General features: G+C 42.3%; 1 protein-coding gene across 4 annotated transcripts in view; it reads left to right on the top strand.

The window, feature by feature from the left end:
• The window catches only part of PDE4B (phosphodiesterase 4B), a gene marked incomplete at both ends in the record, with an annotated part of 505,104 nt that overhangs the window by 439,074 nt on the left and 39,469 nt on the right, over positions 1-26,561 (top strand). For all 4 annotated transcript variants that reach the window (XM_079698748.1, XM_079698750.1, XM_079698749.1 and 1 more), the window contains one exon: positions 25,842-25,954. In XM_079698748.1, coding sequence (XP_079554874.1) covers positions 25,842-25,954 — 113 coding nt within the window. The remainder of the gene's footprint in view (positions 1-25,841; positions 25,955-26,561) is intronic.

The following is a 26,561-nucleotide window of genomic DNA, read 5'->3' on the forward strand; positions in this document are numbered from 1 at the left end:
TTGTGGTAGATGTAATTAACCTAGTATTGATGCTTTTCAACTATGGCAGCAGAAGAGAAAATATGGACAATGGGTGTTTCCCAGGAATTCCCAGGTAGTGGGGAATATTATTGTTTTATATACTAGTGTTGATGGGATTCATGTTAGATGAAGATCCAAGCAGAATGGGCAATGTGGGGGGAGTTAAGGGCAAAAGTCAGATTTCCAAGAGTACCTTTATGCTAGGATTTCTGATGGCATTTGCACACATTGTTTCATGCAATCCTCATGACGATCAATCATAACCTTACGAAGCAGCCATTATGACCCCAGTTACACAGGTAGAGACCCTCAAAGTCACATTGAACAAGCAATTGCTTAAGGACTCACACCTGTAAATGGTAGAACATTTTCTTCTTCAAACCACATTGGCTCTGCCCTCCAGTAGCCATGAAAAAATTACAAAATTAGGCAGGTAAGAAGGTTGAGCTTAGAGGTATTTCAGAGTTAAAGGTGGAATACTTCCCACTGAGAAGCTCCAAAGGGAAACAGAAGTGACAAGATGCTAGTTACAGATGTCAAGGCCCAAGAAGCTAGAGTTAATTGATTTTTTTCCAGAAACGTTTTATTGAAATATAACGTGCAGAGAGAAAAGTACACAAATCACAAGTGTAGAAGTCAGTGAATTTTTATAAAACGAACACAACCACGTAGTCAGAACCTGAAACAAGAAATACATCATTGCCAGCCCCATGAAAGCCCCCCTCAAGTCCCCTCCCAGCCACAATCCCCCTCAAGGTAACCACTCTCTTGACCTCTAACATCATAGATTCATTTCTGCCTCTTCTGAACTTTATATAAATTGAATCATATTTTTATGTGCTTTTTAATATTTGATTTCTTTTGCTCGACATTTAAGTTTATGAGATTCATCCCTGTTGTTTCATGTGGCAATTGCTCTGATTGATTTAACCACCACACAACCTTGCAAATAGTACCACCTTCTCCAGTGGTAAGAGAGTCTGATTATGTGAGACAGAGAAACAAAAGATTATTTAAATTTCTTTTCTATGTGCTTTCTTTGGGTATATAGTTGGGAAAACTTGATGGATATGTTTCTGATGTATACAAAGCTATGTTAAAATTGCATTTAGACACAGTTTGTAGAAAATGTATAAGAAAGTTCTTCATGATCTACTTCACAGCACTACATACAGCCTTACACTCAGAAAAGAAGGTTCAAAATGTTCTGTGAAGTTTACATAAACACTGTCAACTCAGTAAAGAGGATGGGGTTCAATGAATGTACTGGCATTTTGAAAGAAAAAAAATTGTATTATTGTGAGGGTTTGGAACTTTAGCATTCACTGAACTATTCTTAGTTATTTGGGAATCACTTACACTGAGTCCTGGAAGAAGATTTAAGGAAACACCAGGTGCCATTTGGTAATATCTTTTTGGGAAGGCCCTATGTTAGCCATGCTGCAATGCAAATATAAATAACCGGATACATTTTAAGACACATGACACAATGTTCTGAAAATTAATGTCGCAGAGTGGTCAGAAATTTAGATGAGTACATGATTAGCATGGCAAGAGGGTTTAAGAAACCTCCAGGTTACTCACTTCCCTTGATACTCAGTTTCTTCTTCTATAAAATAGAAATAATGCTCCATCTCGCTCTCTGGCTGACATGAGAATCAGATGATGGATTTATGAGAAAGCACTTTGCAAACTGGAAGGTAAGATTATGGTATGATTCGTATCGGCCATTTTACCTCCTTTTCAGTTGCTCATGGCAGGTTAAAGTGAAGGAAGGATACCCGGATTGGAAGCATCGCCAATTGTAGCAAAATTGAGCAGGAGGATGAAGTTAGGATTACGGTTAGGGTTAGGATGAGGGTTAGGATGAGGGTCCTGGGTGGGAGTACAGGCTCTGCCCCAGACTGGTGGCTGTGTGGCTTCAAGCAGGTTATTTAACCTTCTCCAGCCACAGATTCATCTCTAGAGTAGAGACAGTTACACTGCTTACATATGGCAAGAGGAGGAGGTAATTGTCAGCAAAGCACCCCTCATGGCACCTTGTGAATAGAATGCGCCCAGTAAATAGTGTTAATTACCGTAATTCTATAACAACAATGATAATAATGGTATAATAGCTTCAAGTAGCCACTTAATGCTGTGGATGTGCAAGGCATCTGAAAAACACTGACCTCTTGGGGGTACCAGTCAATGGTTTCATGATTTAGGGGATCCCCTGCAAGTCTGAGAGTGGAAAACAGGTGGAGACTCTGGCAGCTCACACCATATGGCTGCTGGGCACCTGCAGGATTGGGGTGCCAAAGGCACCTCCTGTGGGATGGCTTCTGATGAGGTGAACTACTCTCTCCCTTTCCAGTCCGCTGTGACAGGTAAGCTCTTTTCCTCTACTTCCTTAATGAAACAGAATAATAAAATATCAGAGCTTTTAGCTCTAGACATTATCTGTTCCAACACTGGATTTCAAAGCTGCAGAAATGGAACTGAGAGGCTGAGGGGCTTGCTGGGTGAACTGGTGGTAAAACTGGGACTGGAGACCAGATCTCCCAGCTCCCAGTTCAGAACTTTTCCTTCTGCCCCACAGTGACCTTAGAGGATGGCTTCACCTCTACTCTCTCAGTGCAAATACAGGATTATCTCCTTAAGAGTTGGGCCTGAATCTGATTCCTCGTGGAATCCCCTGGGCAATGCTTTGCACCTAATAGTTACTCAGAAAAATATTTTTAAATGGCATCAGATTTGTGGGATAGTCTCTTCTCATGTTCAGTTTTTAGAATCAGGGGTCAAACTTAAAGATCATCTTTAAATGACCTGGTTCATTCCTCTCTGCTGCATTATATGCACATGTCCCACTTTCTAGGGGTGGTCAACCCATCTTTTATTCTGCTTCTCTAATTCTGCTGGGCGGTCAACCCATCTTTCCCCTGCACTTTCACTGCCCCGGTGTAGAGCTCTGTGCTAGTGCTTATGGTGACATAGCACCGTAGAGTGGCTGAGAGTGTGAGATGAAGAATCAGGAGAGAATGGGGATCCTGGCTGCAACTTACGAGATACTTAATGACTCTAAAGCTACATTTCCTTACCTGTAAAGTGGGGAAGATGATACCTACATCATAAGATGTTGAACGTTAGTCGTACAGTGCACAGCACATAGAGTACTCAGTAAATGTCTTAGTCTTAGGTTGTATGATAGTTTGCACATTGACATGTCTGGCTCCCCTGCCAAACTATGATCTTCCTCAGGTCCAGAACCTTCTTAGTTAACTTTATATCTGTGGGACCTTGAACAGTGTTGTCTGGTACATAGTAGATACTCAGTGTTTCCAGAAGGGAGGGACGAAGAGAAGGTAGGAAAGGAGGAGAAGTTGTAATATGCAGATGAACTCCCAATCTAAGACACCAAAGACCTGGGTTCAGGCCCAGCTCTTCCAGTTGCGAGCTGTGGAGTGTTAATCTAGTCACTTAATGCCTATGAAACTCATTCTCCTTCTCAGCAAAATGGGTTTGCTAATACTGCCTTCCTAGAAGCCTTAGGAGGATCATTTGAGACAGTGTATGTGAGGATATTTTGTACATTGAAATGTACTTTCCAAATTTATTGTGAGAACTGTTATTGTTATGACAAGATCTGCCTTCACCGTCTCCTCGATTTTACTAATAATCAGTTAGCCACTGGGCAGTGACGCCTGGCTCTGGAGTGGAAGGCACTGCGTTAGCTGCTGTGAGGAAGTCTTTGCTTTCAGGATGTTTACAGTGTGGAAGGGAGGTTGGAACCCATGGCCTCCGCCTCTGGCCACGGAAGGTAGTTTGAGAGGACTATTGGGCAGAGGCCCTTGACCTCAACCGACCTACCTCTGTGAGTGCCCAGCGGCGGTGGCTGTCTCTGAAATGACCCCTAACAGCATGTGCCTGCCAGGACTGCCCAAGCTTGTCTTTGCAATGCTGCCTCCTTTGTCAAATGCCACCAGCTTCACGTTCTCATTTCCCTCGTAACACACGTGTTAGGGCAGCTAAGTGTATTCCCTGTGACGTAAATGTTACAGTGGCACAGCAGAGAGCAGAGGGTAGCCTGCTGTGGCTGGAAGAGAAAGTCAGGCGCTGATGTCTGACGGCCCACTTCCCCACTCTGAGCCTGCCTACGGGACCTGCTCTGGGACTTTCACCTGCACCCTCACGCACACAGTTCTCTAAATCCCCAAGTGTATAGGTCTGGGAGCCCCCTGAGAAGCACACATCATGGGAAAGTTTGTTTCAGTGCCTCCTCGGCTCCGTCAGGGACCTGTAAAGCCTGTTCAGTGTAAAAGCAGCTCCTGATTCTAGACACTCCCTGAAGCATGGCCTAATTTCTCCACATCTAAATCCAGATTTTTTAACCTACCCTTTGGATTTAAATGAGGCATTTAAATGGATGTTAAACCTGAGTTCTTTACTCTGGAGGCTGGAGAGTTCGCCATGGTGTTTAGAAGGTTTAGCTCACGTGAGCATTGTATTAGTTATCTATGGCCCTTGTACAGAGTTCCACAAACTTTGTGGCTTAAAACAACACAGATCAAGGTTTTGGCAAGGCTGTGTTCCCTTCTGGAGTCTCTAGGGGAAAATCCATTTTCTTGCATTTTCCAGCTTCTAGAGGCTGCCTGTCTTCCTTGGCTCCAGGCCATCTTCCACATTCAAAGGCAGCAATAGTCCATTGAATATTTCTCACATTCCGTCACTTGGACACTGACTCATCTGTCTTCCACTTCCACATTTAAGGACCCTTGTACATAGGGCCCACCTAGATCATCTAAAATAATATTTTTATTTTAAGATTAGCTCATTAGCAGCCATATTCCCATCTACTACCTTATTCCTCCTTGGCCAAGTAGCATAATATATTCACAGGTTGCAAGGATTAGGATGTAGACCTCTTTGGGAAGCCTTTGTCCTGTCTACCACAGGTATTGAGAGTGATGTCAGGATCTCAGGATGTCTCTGTAGTAGTGATTGGCAAACATGGCCCTCGGGCCATACACTTGTTTTTGAAAATAAAGGTTCATTGGAACACAGTCACTTGCATTTGTTTCTGTATTATCTGTGACTGTTTTCATGCTTAAATGGCAGAGTTGAATATTTGCAACTCAGACAATGTGGCTCACAAGCCTAGAATAATTACTATCTGGTCTTTTTAAAAAAGTTTACTGACTTTTGCTCTCTAACTCTCTATATATTTCTGATTATAACTATAAATCTAAGGAATATCACTTAGGGACTTTGTGGATGTCTTCCTCATGTTTTCCACTCCCCCACCCCCAACACACATACTTTTAAAATTCCTAACAGTGCTCTGTCTGCCTCTCCTGCTGTTTTTTCTCTACCTTCAATTGCCATGAAACTACTAAACCCTTAATAGTAACACCAAGCATTATACTGTATCACCTCTTTACTTTGATACACACTGTTCCCTTTGCTTATAAAATACTTTTACCTTCTTTTCCTATTTCTTGCTGAGAAAACTCCTACTCATCCTTTAAAACCCTGCCAAGGCATAACTTCCTCCAGGAAGCCTTCCCTATCACTCCTACCCAAGGAAAAGCACTTACTCCTATTCTCAAACAGTCTTTTCTGGACTGTGAGTGCCTCAACGGCAGTGATTGCTCTATTTACCCTTCTGGTATCCTCTGTGTCTAGCACGGAGACTGACACCTATTATGTGTCCACAAATACTAGTTTAATTGAATGGTACTTTAAATGTTGCCAGTCAGAGTTGAGGCACAGTGAAGTGGCAACAACAGGTTCTGTAAAAATTCAAAACTGGTTCCTGCTGTTTCACGGAGGGAATGGCTGTATGATCTTGGAGATGTCCATTCCTTTCTCCTGGCCTCAGTCTTATCACCTATGAACCAAGGAGTTAGTTTAAATATGATTGGTCTCTTGGGCCGCTTCTAGCTTTAGGGGTCCTTTCCACAGAGGATTCGGCCTTGTACCTTGCAGATGCTGAGAAGAGAGAAATCTCTTGCATTGGGCTTGTGCCCTGCAGAGCTGGAAATCACTCAAGTTGGTGAGATAATGTGTGGGCCGTGGGTGGGATCTTGTATTTGTTATTGACCTTTCTCCAGGAACCAATTAGAAGATAAACACATGCCCTGGAGAGTCATGGCCAGGCAGTGTGTGCTCACGATCCCCAGCTCATAATCCTCAGCAGCAATCCATGCCTGGAGTTCAGTCCACTTACTAGAGACCCACCCCAAGTCCTTGTAACCATATGGGAATCACACCAAACTCCAGGGAGTCCAAATTACTATTTCCCCCTCCTCCCCCAATTCCTTCATATCTGTCAGTGGTCCTGCTCTGTCCACTCCAAGGCTAGAAACTGTGGTGACAGTTTTGCACACCTTCCTCTCCCTGGTCATCTCTTACGGAGAATGTTATATTTTTTGCCCTGTCATGAATTGGTATATATTTGTTTCCTTCCAGACCTTATTTAGAACTTCTCTCTTTCATCCTATTGTCACCACCCATTCTAGCCTGCATTGTTTTCAGCTTAGATCCCCACAGTTGGGTCTTCCTGGGACCCCTAACTCTAGCTGCTTCCCATTGAGAGGCATCTTACACACTCCTGTTGGCTGCATTGTCCTAAATTCCCTCTTTCCTCATGCCTCGCCCCTCGACCAGAACCTCCAGTAGCTCCTTGCTACTCGGACGTACATCAAGTCCAGACTCCTGCACTTCACAATCTGGCCCCGCTCTGACTCTCTAACCACTTTTCTTCAACAGTCTCTGTTCAGTAAGACTTATCTCCCTGCTGCTTTGCATTTCATTTTGGATTCCATGTTTTTCCACCTAGATTACCGTTATTTGGTTCTTAATTCAATTAAGTTCAGTGCACTTCCACAAGCATGTATTAATAAACACCTGCTCTGTTCAAAGCACAAGCATGCCTTTGCTGCCCCCGGTCCTTGGATGATCCAGCCCACAGCCCACAGTGTGCCCTTGCTGTTTGCCTTCTGTGCCTGAGCATTCCTGCTCCCCTCTCGGATCACACATTCCTAGAGGACAGCAATGACTTGTCTTTTGCTTCTTTTGTATCCCGGACTGGGGGCTGCTATTGAGCCCAGACACACAGGCCACCTTTCCAGCCTCATTTACCATTTCCTTTCCCACCTGTTCTGTCATCTATACGTTAATGATAATGCAGCCTACCTCACGAGGTTGTCTCGAAGATTAGAGAGATTTTGTTCAGGCAGACTCACAATTAATGGTTGCTTTGACTAACATTATCCTTATCCATCCTTCCCATGGTCCTTCAGTTTTTGATGCATAAGCATTTGAGCATTTGGAGTCAGAGAAAGTAACCAAAGGTATTTTATCATGACGACTAGACATAGAAATTGTTCTTGCTCCTAAATCTTGATCAGAACATTCCACACTGAACCCATAAGTTATAGCAGGTTATTGGGTTTCATTTTACTTGTTTATAAGGTAAGCATTTATTAAGTGCTTGCTGTTTACCAGACACTGTTCAGGGTTTGCCATTAGCAATCTCAGTGGCCTCTTTTGTAGATGAGTCATTCTCTCTCCCTCGTCTCAGACCCAGCCCTCTGTACTAAGAGGAAGTGTGGTATAGGAACTGCAGTTTAAAGTTTTTACTGAGGGATTGGTCCTGAGCTTTGGCCACGTGAAACTCACTCAGTCTCCTCCCTCTCCAGTCTTCCTCCTGAGGCTGTGGCTGCCAGGTGTCAGCTGGGGCCTTCTGTCTGCTGGCTGCCCAGGCTATTCAGTTTCAGAGAAATAATTTCGAATCCAAACTACAACTATTTGAAATTCATTCAAAGTGTAGCAGTATTTCATTCATTCAATAAATTCAATTAGTGAATAAATTCAATTCAGTAAATGTTTGCTAAATTAAAGCAATCACTCAAACAAGACTGACTTAATCTCAAGATGTCTGTTGATGTTTCTACAAATAAGTTTTGTAGTATAATCTGCTTTGGAAAAGATCAGTATTCCCTTGTTTACTATTTCAAATAATATTAACTCTCATAATTCAAGGCAACCTCTTAAACAAATTACGTGACAGTGTGTGATAAATGCTAGAAGAACCACCAGAGCAGAAACAAAACAAGCAACAACAAACCTCAGCTAATAAGAAAACAACTTTAAAAATGACTATTGGAGTCTATTATCTAGATTATTCCAGTTTAAGACTGTTCAGAATCTGTGTTAAATGGATACATATGTGAAACTGGCAAAAAAGAGGCCAGAAATGTCAGAAGTGACATGCAAAACATTTACAGTTCTTGTTTGTATGTGTGTGTCCAGGGGAGATTGAGCCAATATTTTCTACCTCGCCTGCACATTTATGTTGGCGGGATTTCCCTGGTAAATATTGGTTTTTACCAAACACTGAAATCTTTAATCACATTTAACAGACACTGCATTATACTGCGTTAGACACTCCATTAGAAAAGGAGAAACAGGGAAACACAACTGATAGCTACGATCTTTCAAGGGTGAAAAGGAAAAATCAGAATCAAGTAAAATTCTTTAGAGGCAGAAATGCCAAGAAAACCATTGCTGAAATACAAAATTTTGTTTTTATAAAGTCTGGAGCTGAGTTCAGTTAAATGACGTAGTTTACAAACCAGGGGAAATTAGGGCAGGAACGGAAGTACTGCTAAATTAGGAGAAATTGGTCAAAGGAAGGCAAGCTAGCTGTGACATACACAATGTTGGCTTCTTTCTCAGATTCTCAAACAATTCTTGTTTGCTACTGTGTTGAGTTGGGTTGCCATGAAACCTAGGACCTAATTTTATATTTGTGTGCTAGTCAGAAGTTCTGAATCTGTCACATAAAGCAATTGCTTGTCTATGTGCAAACAAGGCTGCCAAAAACATAACCTTCCTACCACATGTGCACGTGAGTGCACGCTCATGCACATGGGGACACACACACACACACACACACACAACCCCACCCCCAAGCGTCACTAGGTTTTATTCATTCTGTGCCTTAATTCACATCCAGTGGTTCTTAGTGAATCATCCAGGACCCCATAAATCACCTTGAGAGCCTGTGGGTCTACCGCTACGTTCCTTCCTCCCATCCCACCTCTACACTCCCTAAATCCCTGCCTCTCTCATCTCAGACACAGCCCTGGACTGCTTAGATGTTTCTAAGGATGTCTTCAGGAGGACTGGCTGTTTTATCTCTGAAGCCTATGATTATCTCTGCTTAATTAAAGCATTTCAGCCCACATTTTAGGGCAGATGATGATAAGATTTGAAAGAAGCAGGGACACTGCTGAGATGAATGGTCAGCCCCACTGAAGCTGCCTAAGGGAAATACTGTTTTTGTTTGTTTCTTTCCTTTTCCTTTTTTTTTCAATTTTTCATCAGCTCCCAGGAGAGACTGAAGAGGTGGGACTCCCAGGAAAATGAAAGACTCAGAGAGGGTGGTTATCGCCAGACTTTTGGCTGAGGATGAGGGTCACCCAAAGCAATTCTAAGAAGAACAAATTCCCAGAGCCCACCCCAGAGAGACTGCTTCAGTACCTTGGGGTTTGCCTGGGAAGCACCCCCAGGAGATTCAGGTGTAGCTCTTTCACAGACCGGCATAGTGATGGAGTATCAACTTTAGATTCAGTCCGGATTATAAACTGAGTTCCACCATGTACCTAGTGTGACTTTGGGCAGGTTGTGCAATCACTCCAAGCCTCAGTTTACTCACCTATAAAATAGGAATAACTACTTAATGGAGTTGTTGCAAAGATTAAATGAGATAATATCTAAAGTCTCTCACATGCTGCCTGAGTTATAGTAGGTCAACAATAAAGTGAAATCAATCCAAATGTCTCCTTGGGACTTAACCCAACAGAGGCAGCCACTAAAGCCTTCCTAATGGCACTGGAGGCAGACTGGCTAAGTCTGAATTCTGACGCCACTAAATCTGTGGCTCCCAGAGAACTCCTGTATTTCTCTGTTTCTCATCTACAAAATAAAATGATCTACTATATATAAAATAATACTCAGGTCATGAAATTTTGATGAAGATTAAATTAGTTCATGCATGTAAAGTGCTTAGAAACTTTGGTAATGGATAAATAATAACTCCAATTACTATCCTTATTACCACCTCTTCTAAAGTGAGTGTGTGGGGGGAATGAATGTTGGCTTTGGAGTATTCACGTCAATAGCAATAGCTTTATGGTCTAGAACAGTGTTGTCCAATTGTCATGTAATGCAAAACCCATAGGAAATTTAAAATTTTCTAGTAAACACATAAAAAGAAACAGGTGCGATTTGTTTCAATAATGTATTTTACTCAGTTCACTATATCCAAAATATTATAATTTCAACATGTCAAATGTAAAACTTTTCAGAGATATTTTACATCATTTGTCTATATAAAATCTGTGAAATCCAGTGTGTATGTTACACCTGCAGCACATCTCAAACCACATTTTAACTGCTCAATAGCCACACATGATTAATAACTATCATACTGGACAATGCAGAAATTCCAGATTCTAAAGAAAGTCCCCTTACCTTGACGAGCCTCAATGATCTCATTTATAAAAATGGAGAGAAGGTTCATGGCTTTGTTTGTAGAAGAAAATGAGCACAGTTGAAAATGCTTTGTCAACTGGAAAAGACTGTATGTAGTACTTCTGGCTCTTGGCAAACTCTTTTTTTTTTTTTTTTTTTTTTTGCGTTACGTGGCCCTCTCACTGTTGTGGCCTCTCCCGTTGCGGAGCACAAGCTCCGGATGCGCAGGCTCAGTGGCCATGGCTCACAGGCCCAGCCGCTCTGCAGCATGTGGGATCTTCCCGGACTGGGGCACGAACCCGTATCCCCTGCATCGGCAGGCAGACTCTCAACCACTGTGCCACCAGGGAAGCCCTTGGCAAACTCTTGACTGTCAAATGCAATGACGTTCTCTCATGGTGAAGTACCCCAAGTCCTGTGTGATCGGAGACATCACCCAGGAGAGCACTAGGTAGAGGCACTTTCCTATAGGTAAATGAAAGAGATTTCAGCCCATAACGTTTTGAGTGACAGGAAATTTCTACCTCTCTTCTCCCCACTTACCATGTTCATTCCCAACGGCAAACACCTTTTCTTCTGCTCTCCATTGATTCTTGAAATTCCTTTGACAACTTTCACTCTACAAGTAAAGAGAAATTTAAGGTATAAATAACCCTTCAATTCCCCCTGATCCCACTCAGTTTGGGACCTCATTACTTCTTAGCAGCTAACTTTTTCTGCAAATAATAATCCCCGAAAATAATAATTTACCAGGTGCTTATTTTCTACTCCATTCTATTATCCTTACAACTTACATCTATCAGATCAATTATTCATCTTATAGGCTTCACTGTAATAGCAAGAGCACGGAACTTGAGGCAGAAAGCCCAGTCTCAGGTCTCCGGGTTCTGCATTTATCAGTTATGGGATTTGGGGTGAGATGCTTAAACTCCCTAAACTTCAGTCTCTTCCTGTATAAAATAGAGACAGTAAAACATTTCTCACAAGGCACGATGAGGATTTTAAAAGATTATACATATGAAAGAGATCTGTAACTGCAAAACATTAAACAACTGTATAACAATATTAAGATATTTATAAACCGCTGTGTGTGCCATCCTTCTGTTGAACAGTTTTCAATGGCTCCCCACTGTCTGCCAAATAAAGTCAGATTCCTTGGTCTAGCATAAAACAGTCTCCAGTATCGGGCCCTGACCATGCTACTTTTGCAAATGTATTCCAATCTGCACCCTTGCTGACACCCAGTGTTCTAATCAAATAGGACTATTTTGCTTATTCTCCCAAACAGGACTGAATGGTGTGGCGTGTTTCTAATTTCATACCTTTATTCATGCTGCTCATTGCCTTACCTCAGTTTTTCCATCTCTCAAAATTCCACCCATTCTTCTTTACGTGGCCTCCAAGTCTCTCCTATCGCCCTTTCCCCCATGTCTTTAAGATCTGTCTGTGCTGCCTCTGAACTTTACTTGTATCTTTTGTATGACAACTGTCAAAATCAATTTGGAATTCTAGTATTGCTTAGTGCACAGACACCTGCAGCTATTCTGTGAGAGTTAAATAACAAAGTCTGCGTGTGATTTTGCAAAAGTCCCCTTGGAGACAGAATATCCCCTATGTTAAAATAAGCCAGCTAGAGGGCTTCCCTGGTGGTGCAGTGGTTGAGAGTCCGCCTGCTGATGCAGGGGACACGGGTTCGTGCCCCGGTCCGGGAAGATCCCACATGCCGTGGAGCGGCTGGGCCCGTGAGCCATGGCCACTGGGCCTCGCGTCCGGAGCCTGTGCTCCACAATGGGAGAGGCCGCAACAGTGAGAGACCCGCGTACTGCAAAAAAAAAAAAAAAAAAAAAAAGAGCCAGCTAGAAATCTAATCAATACATGAATGCAAAAGAAATAGAGAACTTATTAATTGTGGTAACATTGAATAAGTCAACAAAAAGAAGGTGGTTTATTTGGAGACTAGTAAAAAAAGAACCAAGAACAGGAATTCCTGATATTGCTTCTCCAATACTGTTCAGTAGCCAAGACGCCATCCTTTGGGTAGTGGATATCCCATCTACTGATATGCTGGGCAAGTCAGCAGTTGAAAGAATATTTTTTTGAGCTTCTACTAGGTAAGTAGATACTGTGCTACTTTAAAGACCAGCCAAAAAGATATGTTCCTTGCTCTCAAGAAGTCATCGGTAAAATAAACGAAGAGAAAGAATTCCAGTGACATGGTCAGTTGGAAATAAGAGGCCTGAACACAGTTGTTGTGGGAGCTGAGAGGAAGGGAGCTAAATCCAACCTCAGAATATTTGGAAAGCTTTGTAAGGAGATAACTCTAGGCTGAATCCTAAAAGATAAGAGTTAGCCAGGTGAACAAAGTTGGGAAGGGCATTTCAGGCCAATGGAAACACTTGAGCTAAGTGTATCAGGCTTGAGTAAAGCAGATTAAAACCATCCAACTAAGTCCCCTGCTCTGATTTGATGCTTGCCAAGCAATCTTATGATAAGAATTTGGTCTCCCATGTTGAGGAATGTGTAATGACTAGATGACATGAAAATCTTACCATAAATTATTGCTCTTGTAAATTAATTCATTGGTCTCTGATTTCTCATTGCACTCTTATGAGCTGGACTAGTACTGTAAGTGGAATGAAGTTAAAGCACACTGACAGAAATCACATTCTGACCTGAAAAGTTGAGATGACTGAGAGTTTTGGTCACCAACCAAATACCACTGTCCTAGGGACGATAAGGTTTCAACTCATAAATATCTCAAATGCATTTACCTCTCTCCATCCGCATTGCTACAACGTAATTCTAGCCATCACTACTTCCTGCATAGGTTAAAGCAATAAAATAAGTAATGCTGCTAGCAACTGGCATGAATACTTACTAGGTGCTGGGTACTGGGCTAAGTACTTTTATGTGGATTACTTCACTTAATTCTCATAACAACCCCACCGGAAAGATATATATCCCCTAATTTTAGAAATGAGGAAATTAAGACTTAGAGAAAATTAAGTAACTTGCCCAAGTTTGCACTGCTAATAAAATAAATGACAGAGCCAGAAATCAAACTTATCTGTCTTCCTCATATCCTGAGTTTTTAAATACTATTTAGCTAGCCTCCTTGAAGCCATTCCCGCCTTCAAGTTCATTCTCTAGATCGCATGGAGAGTGATCTTTTTTTTTTTAAAGATTTTTATTTATTTATTAATATTTATTTATCTGTTCATTTATTTGGCTGCCCTGGGTCTTAGTTGCAGAACGTGCGATCTTTGTTGCAGCATGCAGGATTTTTAGTTGCGGCATGCGGGGTCTTTAGTTGGCATGTGGGATCTATTTCCCTGACCAGGGATGGAACCCAGGCCCCCTGCATTGGGAGCATAGAGTCTTAGCCACTGGACCACCAGGGAGCGTGATCTTTTTTAAATGCAGATTTGGCTAGGCCACTCCAAGCTTCTCTCCATGGCCTTCCATAGCTGTGTAGGGCCTGATCTGAACTTCTCACACCAGTCTTTTTCTCTCGGTGTGTTCCTGACACATGGACAGATCTTAGTCCATGGAATGCACCCTGATGTTCTTCCTGTCTGGTATGCTTTCCTCCCTCTTTGCACCTAATTCTCATTCCGCCAAATCTCATAACTTTCAAAGTTAGGCCTTCCCTGACCTTTTTATCACATCCCACTTCTTAGACTTTTGAGTCCTCTGTTATCCCTGTTATAAATTCTTAGGACACTCTAAAATTAGTAGCAGCTCCTTCTCCAATTGTAATTAAATAAGTTTTTGTATAATTATTTGTCTTTTCCTACTAGGATATAGGCTTTAAGTAAGCAAAAACTATGTCCATAGAATTTACCATTATACCCTTGGCATTTCATGCTAAGCCTACAATATAATAGGCACTCAAAAAAAAAATCCACTCATTAAATAAATATTTGTTGTCTCATATTCAACAAACAATAGCCAACATTTATCTGGCACTTATATTATACCATGGACTGTCTTAAGCATTTTACATTTATTCATTAAGACTACAACCCATTATATAGATACCATTATTATTCTCATTACATGGGTGGGGAAACTGAGGCAGAGAGAAGTTAAGTAACTTCTCTAAGATTAGACAATGGAATATGAACCCAGACAGTGTAGTTCCAGAGACCAAGCTTTTAACCACTACTCTATATTCTTCATAAATATTTCTTGTATATATTTAATGTATTAGAAAAATAATTGGACACCGACTGACCTCCATGTCTGATTGCTTTCTTGTGGCATTGCCCTGTAACACCAACACAGGTGGATAATTAAGTTCCTTGGGCACCCTTTCACAGTTGTGGTACATGTTATTAACTGAATGAGTACAGGCTCTCATTAGTAAGTAAAGCCAAAGTCAGAGTCCTTCTGGAGAGCAGAGTTTGGCAAGGGTAAGGACACTGAAAGGGAATAGGGCTATGAGGCTGGCACATCAAAGACAGTTTCACCTTGTCCAATCTTGCCTGGGTGAAACAAAGAGAAAGTTGGACCATTTGTTTATAACAGGCCCCACGGCTTAGCAAAAGATCATGGAATTCAGAATCAGAGAACTTTGGTTCTTCTCCCTCCTCTCTTTCTTCCTTCCCTCTCTCTCCCTCCCTCCTCTGCATCTCTCCTCTCTCTCTCTCTCTCTCTGTCTCTCATCAGATGACTCTGAGCAAATCATTAAACATCTCTAGGCCTCAAATTTCTAACATGCATAATGGAAAATATATGTCATAATAATAATAATTTCTATCTCATGGGGTTTATTTTTCAAGGAAAAAATGAGATCCACAAGTGAAAGTGCTTGGTAAACTGTCAAGTTGTATATACCAAAGCTAGCTGTGATTGGAGTTTTTTTTAACTTGTAGTCTTACAGGAGTTTGCTAAGGAGATCAGCATCAAAATGACCTACTTTCACTGTTATTTCCCTTGAGGGCAGTGAACCTCTTCTTCCATGAATCCACCCAGAGTGAAATCCCTGTCATGTGCAATTGCAAAGTTCCTCATATTTATAAAGACACATTAACAAAGTCCTGCCTGAAGAAAGGCCATTTGGGGCTTACAGATGGCCTTTGGAAGAACTGTGTTACAGAGTGTATGAGTGTTCTCCAGTTCCTGGGATTTGTTCTAAGAATGTTTTACTCAAGGTTAAAACAACAGCCTTCTGGAAAAGTTGCACTCTAACACAAGTGCATTTCATTTACCAAAGAGTGATCAAAAGAAAATATATACCTTTGGACTTAATAACTTACAACAAAAAGAAAAGCTATTGCTAACTGTCAGGGAAAAAACATCATAACCAAGATCACTAAATAAATAAGCTCACAGCCCCAACCTAACTCCTTTAAATAAAGAGAGGCTGATTTCCATATGTATGAAACAATTTTACATTTTAACAAATACTTATTGCACTTTGAGGAGGAACCAAGGAGTGAAATTAGCCTGCTAACCTCAAGGCCCACTGAATCTAGGGAGGACATCTACAGGGCTAGAAGCTTGTGGAAAAAGCTAGTTATTAGCTGGATGTAGAGTCCAATTCATATACACTTCTTACTTCCAAGAATCAGAAGAGTGTTTTTTTAATTTTCTCCATCAAGATTTCCTTTAATATTTTCCCCAAGGGAGCCCTTGCTTTAGAAATTGTGTCTACAAAAACAAAAACTGCATTTAAAGATAACAATTAGTCTACCAAATAAAATTATTTTGTTATTTTATGGAGGTTTATTTAATGTTATTTCAGTTATTTGATGATATTCACAAATTAAGAGCTAGGAAAGGTCTTGGGATGCTTTCCTTTCAACATCAACAGTTTACTTTATTTTGAGGCTAAAAGTGCAGGTTTTGCTGTGACCAGGCGAAGCTTCAGGCTAGGTTGCCCCGACTGTGCCATGTGCCACTGGGCCATTGCAAAAGGTCATTGTGTAGTTTGGGTACTGATCAAAGGTACTTAGCCAGGTGGTGAGGGGAGCTGAAATTCAACCCTTGCGTCACTTCCCAAGCTTTCTGCCCAAGGGCTATGTCTGCCAAGAGACAGCACATTTTCCTAATTTTCACAAAGGTACTGTATAAGCTTGGAATGGGGAGCAAGGCAGGGGAGGAAGATGATGAGGCACCCAGCTTCACAGACTGACCATTTTGAAGATGGGAAAGGGGTTTCCCATGTAATCATTCAGTTCAGTGGACCGAGTCTTCTTCATTGCTGTGGTCCCAGCACCTGGCAGCAGCAGGCTTGGCACGTAGTAGACACTCAATGTATATCTTGTGGAATAAATGAATGCACAAATGGCTTTCTTATACAATTCTCCATGTCTAAAGGTCCACTGATCTGGTGTGTCAATATGCATTGGGTAAAAGCAGAATGATACATCAGGCAAGTTCTATATTTTAGAAGTGAAAACCAACAAACTCTAACCTAACCAAGAGCCAATTCCCTATCTGAGGTCATGCAGCCAGAGGCACACTGTAGGATTTCGTGGCCACTTTATATGTGACCCCCACCCCCACCTCCAATGCCCAGGGCCAGAGCACAACTCTACCAACTCAACCACCAAACATATGGCTACCTACCCTCAGGAAAGTGTCCAGGACCAGGGAGAGGCTTGTAGGGGGTGGGGTGGAGGAAAAAGTTCCTGACAGGTACTAAGCTCTGTATCAAAGCCCTGGCATGCCTTCCTTCACTTAATTCTCATAGCTAGTTTATGCTCTCTTCCTGTTTTACTGGTAAAGACACAGAGACACAATCAGGCTCCTTACCCTAAGGTCACAGTGCTAATAAACAAATGGCAGAGTCAGGATGTGTAAACAGCTGGGCCAGACACCAATATGTTCCACTGAATTTTGAGTTAGTAGGAGCATCCTGGTCTATGCAATGGCAAAACCAACATCCTTTTTCAGCTGTGTGTGATTTACTCAACTCTATTTGTTTGTTTGCCTTTTGTGTATGTTAATCTCAACCTGCTAATTTCTGCCTGCCCCCATCTTTCCCCTTGATAACCATAAGTTTCTTATTTTGTTTTATTTTGTTTTTATTTATTTTTATTTTTGGCTGTGTTAGGTCTTCATTGCTGCGTACGGGGGCTACTCTTCGTTGTGGTGCGTGGGCTTTGTTGCTCTGCGGCATGTGGGATCTTCCCGGACCAGGGATGGAACCCATGTCCCCTGCTTTGGCAGGTGGATTCTTAACCACTAGGCCACCAAGGAAGCCCTCAAGCTCTTTTGAAACCCATTGCTACAGTTCAACGAAAGGAAAGGAAACATGTTTTTAGAAACCCTGTTTCTTGTTTCTTTTCTTTCTTTTTTTTTTTTAAACTGGGGTTTTGGGACTTCCCTGGTAGCACAGTGGTTAAGAATCTGCCTGCCATTGACATATATACACTACCAAATGTAAAATAGATAACTAGTGGGAAGCAGCCACATAGCACAGGGAGATCAGCGCGGTGCTTTGTGACCACCTAGAGGGGTGGGATAGGGAGAGTGGGAGGGAGATGCAAGAGGGAGGGGGATATGGGGATATATGTATATGTATAGCTGATTCACTTTGTTATACAGCAGAAACTAACACGACAATGTAAAGCAATTATACTCCAATGAAGATGTTAAAAAAAAAGAAGCTGATGTGATCAACAACAATTTTATCATATTATACATTATATTATGATGTACAAATCAATAACTTAATTAAAGAGTGATATAATTAAAATTAAAAAAAAAATGTATCTGCCTGCCAATTCAGGGGACACGGGTTCGATCCCTGGTCCGGGAAGATCCCACATGCCGCGGAGCAACTAAGCCCGGGCACCACAACTACTGAGCCTGCAAGCCACAACTACTGAAGCCTGCGTGCCTAGAGTCCGTGCTCCGCAACAAGAGAAGCCACCCAATGAGAAGCCCACGCACCGCAACAAAGAGTAGCCCCTGCTCGCCGCAAATAGAGAAAGCCCGTGCACAGCAACAAAGACCCAATGCAGCCAAAAATAAAATAAATAATAATAAACAAAAATTAGGCTTTCCCTAGGTTGGTCTCTCTGTTGAAAGCATGCACAGAAAATCAAGAAGACAGAGAAAAGTGCACAAATCATAGGTGTAGAAGTCAGTGAATTTTCATAAAATGAACAGACCCATGTAACCTGTACCCAGACCAAGAAGTACATCACTGTCGGCCCCATGGAAGTCCCCCTTCAGTTCTCTCCCGGTTGCTAACACTCCAAGTTAACCACTATCTTGACTTCTAACATCATAGGTTTATTTTTGCCTCTTTTGAACTTTATATATATATAAATTACATCATATTTTTATGTGCTTTTTAATCTCTGGTTTCTTTTGCTTGACATTAACGTTTATGAGATTCATCCCTGTTGTTGCCTGTGTCAATTGTTCTGATTGATTTAACCACCATAAAATCTTGCAAATAGTACCACCTTCTCTAATGAAAAGAGTCTGATTATGTGAGGCAGATAAACAAAATAATAAATAATAAATAACAAAAGGTTATTTACATTTCCTTTCTATGCACTGTATTGGGGTAGAAAGTCTTGGAATTTTGACAAAGACATTTCTGATATATACAGAGCTGTGTTAAAATTACATTTAGAATGATCCCTTATATTAGGAATCTAAAATACTCAAACTCATAGAAGCTGAGAGTAGAACGGTAGTTACCAGGGGTTGGGTGAAGGGGGATTGGGTAGGTGTTGATCAAAAAGTACATAGTTTCAGATCCCCAAGGTGACTAAGTCCTAGAGACCTGCTGTACAGCATGGTACCTATGGCTAATCATACTGTATAATATATGTAAAAATTTAAGGTAGATTTTATTTAAATGTTCTTATCACACACACACACACACACACACACACACAGAGGGAGGGAGGAAACTTTTAGAGGCGATGGCTAAGTTTATGAGATTATTTATGATGACAGTTTCACAGGTGTATACTTATCTTCAAACTCATCAAGGTGTATACATGAAACATGCCCAGCTTTTTTGTATGTCAATCATATCTCAATAAAAAATTGCATTTAGATATAGTTTGTAGAAAATTTATATTTGGGGTATATTGTGATGCTTTCACTTGCTAATAATAGAGATTTAAGACCTGTCTGAACCCCAGTTTTTCTCCTCTATATTGATTGAGAAACCCTCATACTGAGGGCTTCAAAGTCAAACGATATAAGTACATGAAGGGCCTCCGTCCTGATTTTTCCCAGAGATCAGTAATAAGATCATGCTTTCCTGCACAGAGCTTGGGGCCAACTTTTAGGGCACCTGAGGTCTCTTACCAGCTGGGCCACTGACTTCATCACTGCTAAAATCTGTTTCCACGCTTTCCAGCTCTGAGCAGCTCGCTATTCGTGGCAAGGCTGAGGTTTCCCATTGCCCTTTCCTGTTGCCCTGCCCTTCTCTGCATCTCTCCTGCCCAACACCTTTCTGCTAAAACACACATGCGCACAAACACACACACACACACTCTACTGAATTTGCATGAAAAAAATGGGAATATTGAAATGTGAGCTAAATATTAGCTGAGCCTGAAAATTATTAAAGCAGAAGAGGGGAGATCATTGACTGAAAAAAAAAGAATGTTACTCAACAGTTTGTACAGTGTTGTCTATTCTTTTCTCTCTTTTTTTGGCCGCACTGGGCGTCTTGTGGGATCTTAGTTCCCCAACAAGGGATCAAACCCAGACCCTCATTAGTGAAAGCACAGAGTCCTAACCAGTGGACCACCAGGGAATTACGAGTGTTGTCTAGTTTTGATTATATACATGCATACATGAAAGGATATGCACAAGGGGGGTGATTTCTACTTGGTAAAATGTGACATTTTTATCATTTCAAATTTTTTGCTTCTCTGTAATTTTCTTGTTGTCTACAATGTCTACAATGCACCTATATCCTGTCTGTAATAATAAATGTGATATTTGCAAAATGTGCGTTATACTTAAAGGTTAAGAGTCTGGTTTTGTGTGTATTCTCCTATTCTACCTTCCTTGTGAGAACAGAGTAAGTATTTTTCGTATGTTCATTTTTCAGATAAAGAAATGTAGCCTCAGCAAAGTTAAGTAACTTGCCTGAGGTTACTCTCGGAAACAAGAGGCGGGACCGGAACCAATCCAGGTCTTCTGAGTAAATACTGCACAGTAAATATTGGGCTAATGGCTGTGTTAGGTGGATCAGAAAAGGGAAGAGGAGACTCAAGAAATGACAACATTTAGGAAAGCAGTTACACAATTTTAAATAGAAAAGACCCAAGGGTAAGATGCCACTTTAGGGCTTCCCTGGTGGCGCAGTGGTTGAGAGTCCGTCTGCCGATGCAGGGGACACGGGTTCATGCCCCGGTCCGGGAAGATCCCACATGCTGCGGAGCGGCTGGGCCCGTGAGCCATGGCCGCTGAGCCTGTGCGTCCGGAGCCTGTGCTCCGCAGGGGGAGAGGCCACAACAGTGAGAGGCCCGCATAATGCAAAAAAAAAAAAAAAAAAAAAAAAAAGATGCCACTTTAAATGCAGCAATTTCAGAAATGCATGCATTTTCAGCCCTGAGGTGAATCCTCTATTTTATTGACCAAGATAGGGTCTTGCCCGGAATCTTGCTCTGTTTAACCTCTGATTTAGCTTGTGCCTTAAGGTGAATTAGAGATAATCATATCTCTTCGGTGTTTATGGCACAGAGATGTTGCAAGGATTAATGGGTAGTGTGCTTGGTGCTCCTTTGAGAAAAGAGCTATATGAATGTCACGTATTATTACCAGATTAATACTAATTATAATTGAACAATTATAATTATTCAATGCAATACTTACCAGACCTGCAGAAGGAAGTAAATCTTCCTTTGTCGCTCTTGTTGAAGTGAAAGAACAAAAGAAGGGGAGAATAGAAGGGAGGTTCTCCCTGCTCCTTCTTCTCTGGAAATTCTTGACAAGTAGGGTCACCCCATGGCCACAGATGGCCCCAATACCTCCCCTTATCCCCTTGAGACTTGCTTCTGGGGTGCCAAGCATCGTTCCTTCTCAGAGTCATTTTTGTAAGAAAAGGAACAAAACCAGCTTCATGGGCATGTAACCTGTGCAGCTGCACAGGGGCCCTCACTCAAGGGCCCCATAGTTAGTCTTGAAACTCATAATATTATTATCTTTGTGTTTTGTAAGTAAAGTCGGATGGGAAAATGGAGCATATACTCCGTGGCTTGAAGCCTCGGCTCACGTACTGCCCCATCCCCTGCCACCTACCTGCTTCCCCTGGACGTGTTCTCAGCCACCTGTTTCCCTGATCCTTGGCACCCCGGGGCTCATCCAGCATCCATGTCCCTACCCCTACCCCATGACCACTGCTACTGTCCACTCCCAGCGGGGGCCTGGGTGCAGGTGCAGAGAGGATCTGAGCTGGACATGGGTGACTTGCAAAGTCTCAGGTGGGGCATGGGGGCAGCCGTCCTTGCCCTGGGCCGGCATGGCTGTACCATGGTAGACAGAGGCCACGTTTTGGTGGGGGTGATCCTCTTGTCCACCCTGATCCAGGTATCGAGCACATCCTGGTGCAGAAGTTGTAGCACCCTTAAGGGTCACCTGTCTGCTGTGGGTTGGGGCATTGGTACCATGGTGAAGGGAAATGTCTGTCTTTCTCAGAGTCTGCCCTGGGCCGGGGCATAGCACGCAGTTTGGAAGTTGGCAGGTTCGGGCATCCCAGCAACTGGTAAGCTGTGCATGTGCCCTAAGTCAGAGGCTGCAGGGCCTCTGGGGTCCTATAAGGGTCTGCGCTCTCCTCCTGGTATCCCTCTGCCTGAAGTAACACAATTTTAAAGAGTAAATAAAACACACCATGCTATTCATTAATTGTGACAAATGTGCCGTTTTAAGATGTTAGCTATCGGGAAACCTGGATGTGGGGTATATGGAAACTCTCTGTGTTAGCTCTGCAACTTTTCTGTAAATCTAGAACTATTTTTTAAAAGTTTATTTAAAAAATACAATACCGGGCTTCCCTGGTGGCGCAGTGGTTGAGAGTCCACCTGCCGATGCAGGGGACACGGGTTCGTGCCCCAGTCCGGGAAGATCCCACATGCCGCGGAGCGGCTGGGCCCGTGAGCCATGGCCGCTGAGCCTGCGCATCCGGAGCCTGTGCTCCGCAACGGGAGAGGCCACAACAGTGAGAGGCCCGCGTACCACACACACACACACAAAAAATACAGTACCACCGTGACAGGTCGAGGGAGAGCAACTTCAGAAGAATGGAAAAAGCTTCATATTTTAAGACCTTTCACAGCACTTTTTCCTGCTTTTTGAAAAGGGACTATGCATTTCATTTTGCACTGGGCCCTGCAAATTATGGAACTGATCCTGACTATAAAACCCCTTGTTGAATATGCAGTTCTTCTATCTCCCTTCCTATTCCTCTCCCCACACATACCAGGTTTGGGGGTTACTTTTACTGCCGTTAATAATTATACTCCTGTGTGCTGATCACCTACTAAGAACTGGTTACCATACTTTCTATACTTTTTTTCATTTAACCCCTTTATAACTTTATAAGATAAATATTCTTCTCCTTATTTTAAGATGTGGGAAATGGAGGTCCAGGATCACACAGTAAGTGGTAGGAGAGAAAGTCAAAATGCCTGAGTCTCAATCCAAAGCTGATGCTCTTTTCACAGTGCTACAGATGTATCCTCAGCCTCTAGATAGCCAAGTATCAATATTTTCAGGTTGCTTGGGCCGGCACTGTGGTTTCCATTCCTCTGAGTATTTACTGAGTATCTACTAGGTACCAAGCACCGGATCTTGTGTTAGAGCTACAAAGTTCTAGTGCGGAAGCCAGTTTGAGCTGCACTGGTCCTTTCCTTTGGCAGTACCAGTAAGTAGCTGGGGTTTGATGCTCCCATCCTTAGCCCACTCTGACATCTGTGCCTCCTGCCTCAGTTACTGTGATAAGAAGGCTCTAAAATGGCACATAAAGAAAGGCTTGACCATGGATTAAGAATCTGGGAAGAGACAAGTTTTCATTAACTTCAAATTTTAACTTTTTACCTAAAAATTATTGTGGCTGACCAGAATCAGAGAGGGCAGTGAAATAAGTTCCTGCCATATCCACTGGCCAGTTACTGGCATCTCACTATTGTCCCAACTCTAGGAGCATGCGTGTGTTCATTCTGTGTAATAGACAAGGAATGAGTTGTGGCAATGGCACTTAACTGGAAGATCTTTGAAGAGTTCTCCTTCTTCAGTGCTTCACTGCTATAATTACCATATTTTCTTTGTGGGTGGAGATCAGATCCCTTTTTTCCTCTTCCGGGAGGAGAAGTGTAATATATCATCCCGCAGTCAGTTCAAAATGCTCCAAGCAAGTTACTTACTCCCCACCACCATGGTGAATGTCTGATCTTGAGCACCACAGGTTGTGATATGGAAGACACCAGGGTCGTGAAGCACGAGTAACTGGGAAGTGGTTGGACTTTTTCTTTTATGAGAGGCCAGGAGGGAGAACGGGAGGATTCTGTCACTTCAGGAAAAGCTTCCTTGGATGAAGCAGTCTTCTGGAAGGGCATAGAGGCAAGGGGGTGTTTCAGACTCACAAGAGAGTCAGTGAGGAGATTCTTCGTGTTGAAGCAGCATGGCAAAACTGAGGAAGAAAGGAGGAAAGGTATGTGCAAGTCTGGCTTGAAATGAGTTTCACTAAAAACACTTCAATTCTTGTCTGCACATTTTTGAGGCGTGTGAAAAGAAAAATGGAGGAAGTCACCTTCAGTGGTTTTGTGGCTTTTTAAGTATGACATACAGGATGTTGAACTTTAACCCCTGTTTATCCTGAAGGGTAGGCATATGTGGGGGATGAACAAGACACCTATTCTTTGAAATGTGCATCGGTGTCAAGTGGCTCCTTGTCACTTGGAATCTCTCTTCTGTTTATTCCCTTTTCTGCTTAAGTGTGAGTGCCACGCACATAAAAGTATTCAAATAATAATAAAAAAGCTATGTCATCTCCCTAGGACTTCTGCATGAGCATATGAAAAATGTATTCTAAATATGACAGGAATGTGTGAGTCTTTTTCTTATAATAGAATTTCATGTGAGATTTTTAATTTTATTAGCGCCTATTGTGTGCTTGCATTCCAGAAAGCTTGGTAGAGTTAATGGATGGTGTTCCCTTCAAAAATCAGTCATGTATGCAGGAGAGTCTGACTGATTTTTATAACTGTCTGTAGCATCATTGGTTCATCTAGCATTTATAAAATTAATTTCAGTGTTTATTAACATAGGGTTCTTAAGTCAATAATCTTAAGTATTAGCTTAGACTCACGAAATTTTGGGTATGAAATGACGTATTGTGAACACTTAAAAAGAGTTTCATTACCCAGCAAAAATATGATCTTAAAAGCAATAATTTTTGAATGGGCCACTGAGACATATTTACAGAAAGTCTGGATTCCTACAGTGACAAATCCGAGGCCCCGGCTTTAATCAGAAAATCTGCAGCGTTCACATCTGGCTCCACCTGAAAGTCTGGTTCAGAATTTCCCTGTGATCCTGGCAGTTGCAGAAGAGAAGTTTTAGCTTTGTTTAGTATAACAAGAACTGCCCAACTCCCCAGCCAATAAATGTGTTCATGTAAAACTCCAGACAGTTTCTCTGAGACTGCACTCTTATCAGGGAGACCTCATTTTGCCTCTACTTAAAAGGGAGACTCGCAAGAGAGGGAGACTTGTGCTGGTCAGTGTTTGTTGAATTGAAAGTTATTCCAACATTTGCACATTCCCCAGAATGAATGACTGCTTAGCCTTCCAACAACGTAACTGTCAGTTTCCCCCTCCAGTTTTCGATTGTACGTTTCATTTAGAAGAAAAGCCAAATGAGAAAATGCTTTCCTCATTTCTCCTCTAGACTGCAAACACTCAGAAATGACATCACGCACCCTAAAGAGCCCCAAGATGACGAAGGCAGAGAGAGCCTGAGAAAACTGACTGCTTCTGCCTTGAGTTTTAGGACTCATGTATGCAGATGAGCTTTTAAGAGCCGGTTCCCCGCCTTCTTCCTCAGAGGAAGTTTCTTGGTAGATCGCAGACACCTCATCCAGCCTGGGGGCGGGGGGTGAAAACTTGGCACGAGCCATCCCGGGCAGAGCACCACGGTGATTTGTTCTCCTGGTGGAGAGAGCTGGAAGGAAGGAGTCGGCGTGCAAATAATGAAGGAGCACGGGGCCACCTTCAGTAGCGCCGGGATCAGCGGCGGCAGCGGTGACTCGGCTATGGACAGCCTGCAGCAGCTCCAGCCTAACTACATGTCTGTGTGTTTGTTTGCAGAAGAATCTTATCAAAAATTAGCAATGGAAACGCTGGAGGAATTGGACTGGTGCTTAGACCAGCTAGAGACCATACAGACCTACCGCTCTGTCAGCGAGATGGCGTCTAACAAGGTAAGAGATGACAGTTTTATTCATTAAAGTGTGACCGCGCGGGGAGCTCCGGGCTGCCCTGGCCTCCGCCAGCAGCAGAGGTGCATGGGGACGCCACTGTCAGCTTTGTTGATATGCCTCCGATGATTCTGTTCCAAAGTGCTCCACTTTGCTTGCGTCGTGATGCTACAGCAAAAGTTTAAATTCCTCAGCAGGCTTTAATTCCGAGAACCTCTTTCTTATTGATGCCGTGCGGAATGTGTTTAAGGTGAGGGGTGTTTATGAAGTGTACCAATCACCATACAAGTGAAAATGCTTTTTTATTGTTTTGTAAATAGTTAGCAGGAAGATAAAATCTGAATGAATCCATAGGGTAAAATGTTGCGTTGCAATCAGGTGTTATATATGTGTGTCTGAACAAGAAAATAATGTGATTTCTGTATATCGATGGTGAGAATGGTTTGCCCTGAAGTTTCACAAATTCTGAAATTCTCCTCAGAAGGGTGTTCTGATATTCTCCAACATTTCTTTTGTGATGTTGGTATGACCTAAGATTAAAAAAAGAAACAATATACTTTGCCTCCAAAAAAAAAAGTTATTTTTTTAAAGTTTGCTGCTTTGCAAAGTG

Source organism: Hyperoodon ampullatus (assembly GCF_949752795.1).
Source record: "Hyperoodon ampullatus genome assembly, chromosome: 2".
Taxonomy (NCBI): Eukaryota; Metazoa; Chordata; class Mammalia; order Artiodactyla; family Ziphiidae; genus Hyperoodon; species Hyperoodon ampullatus.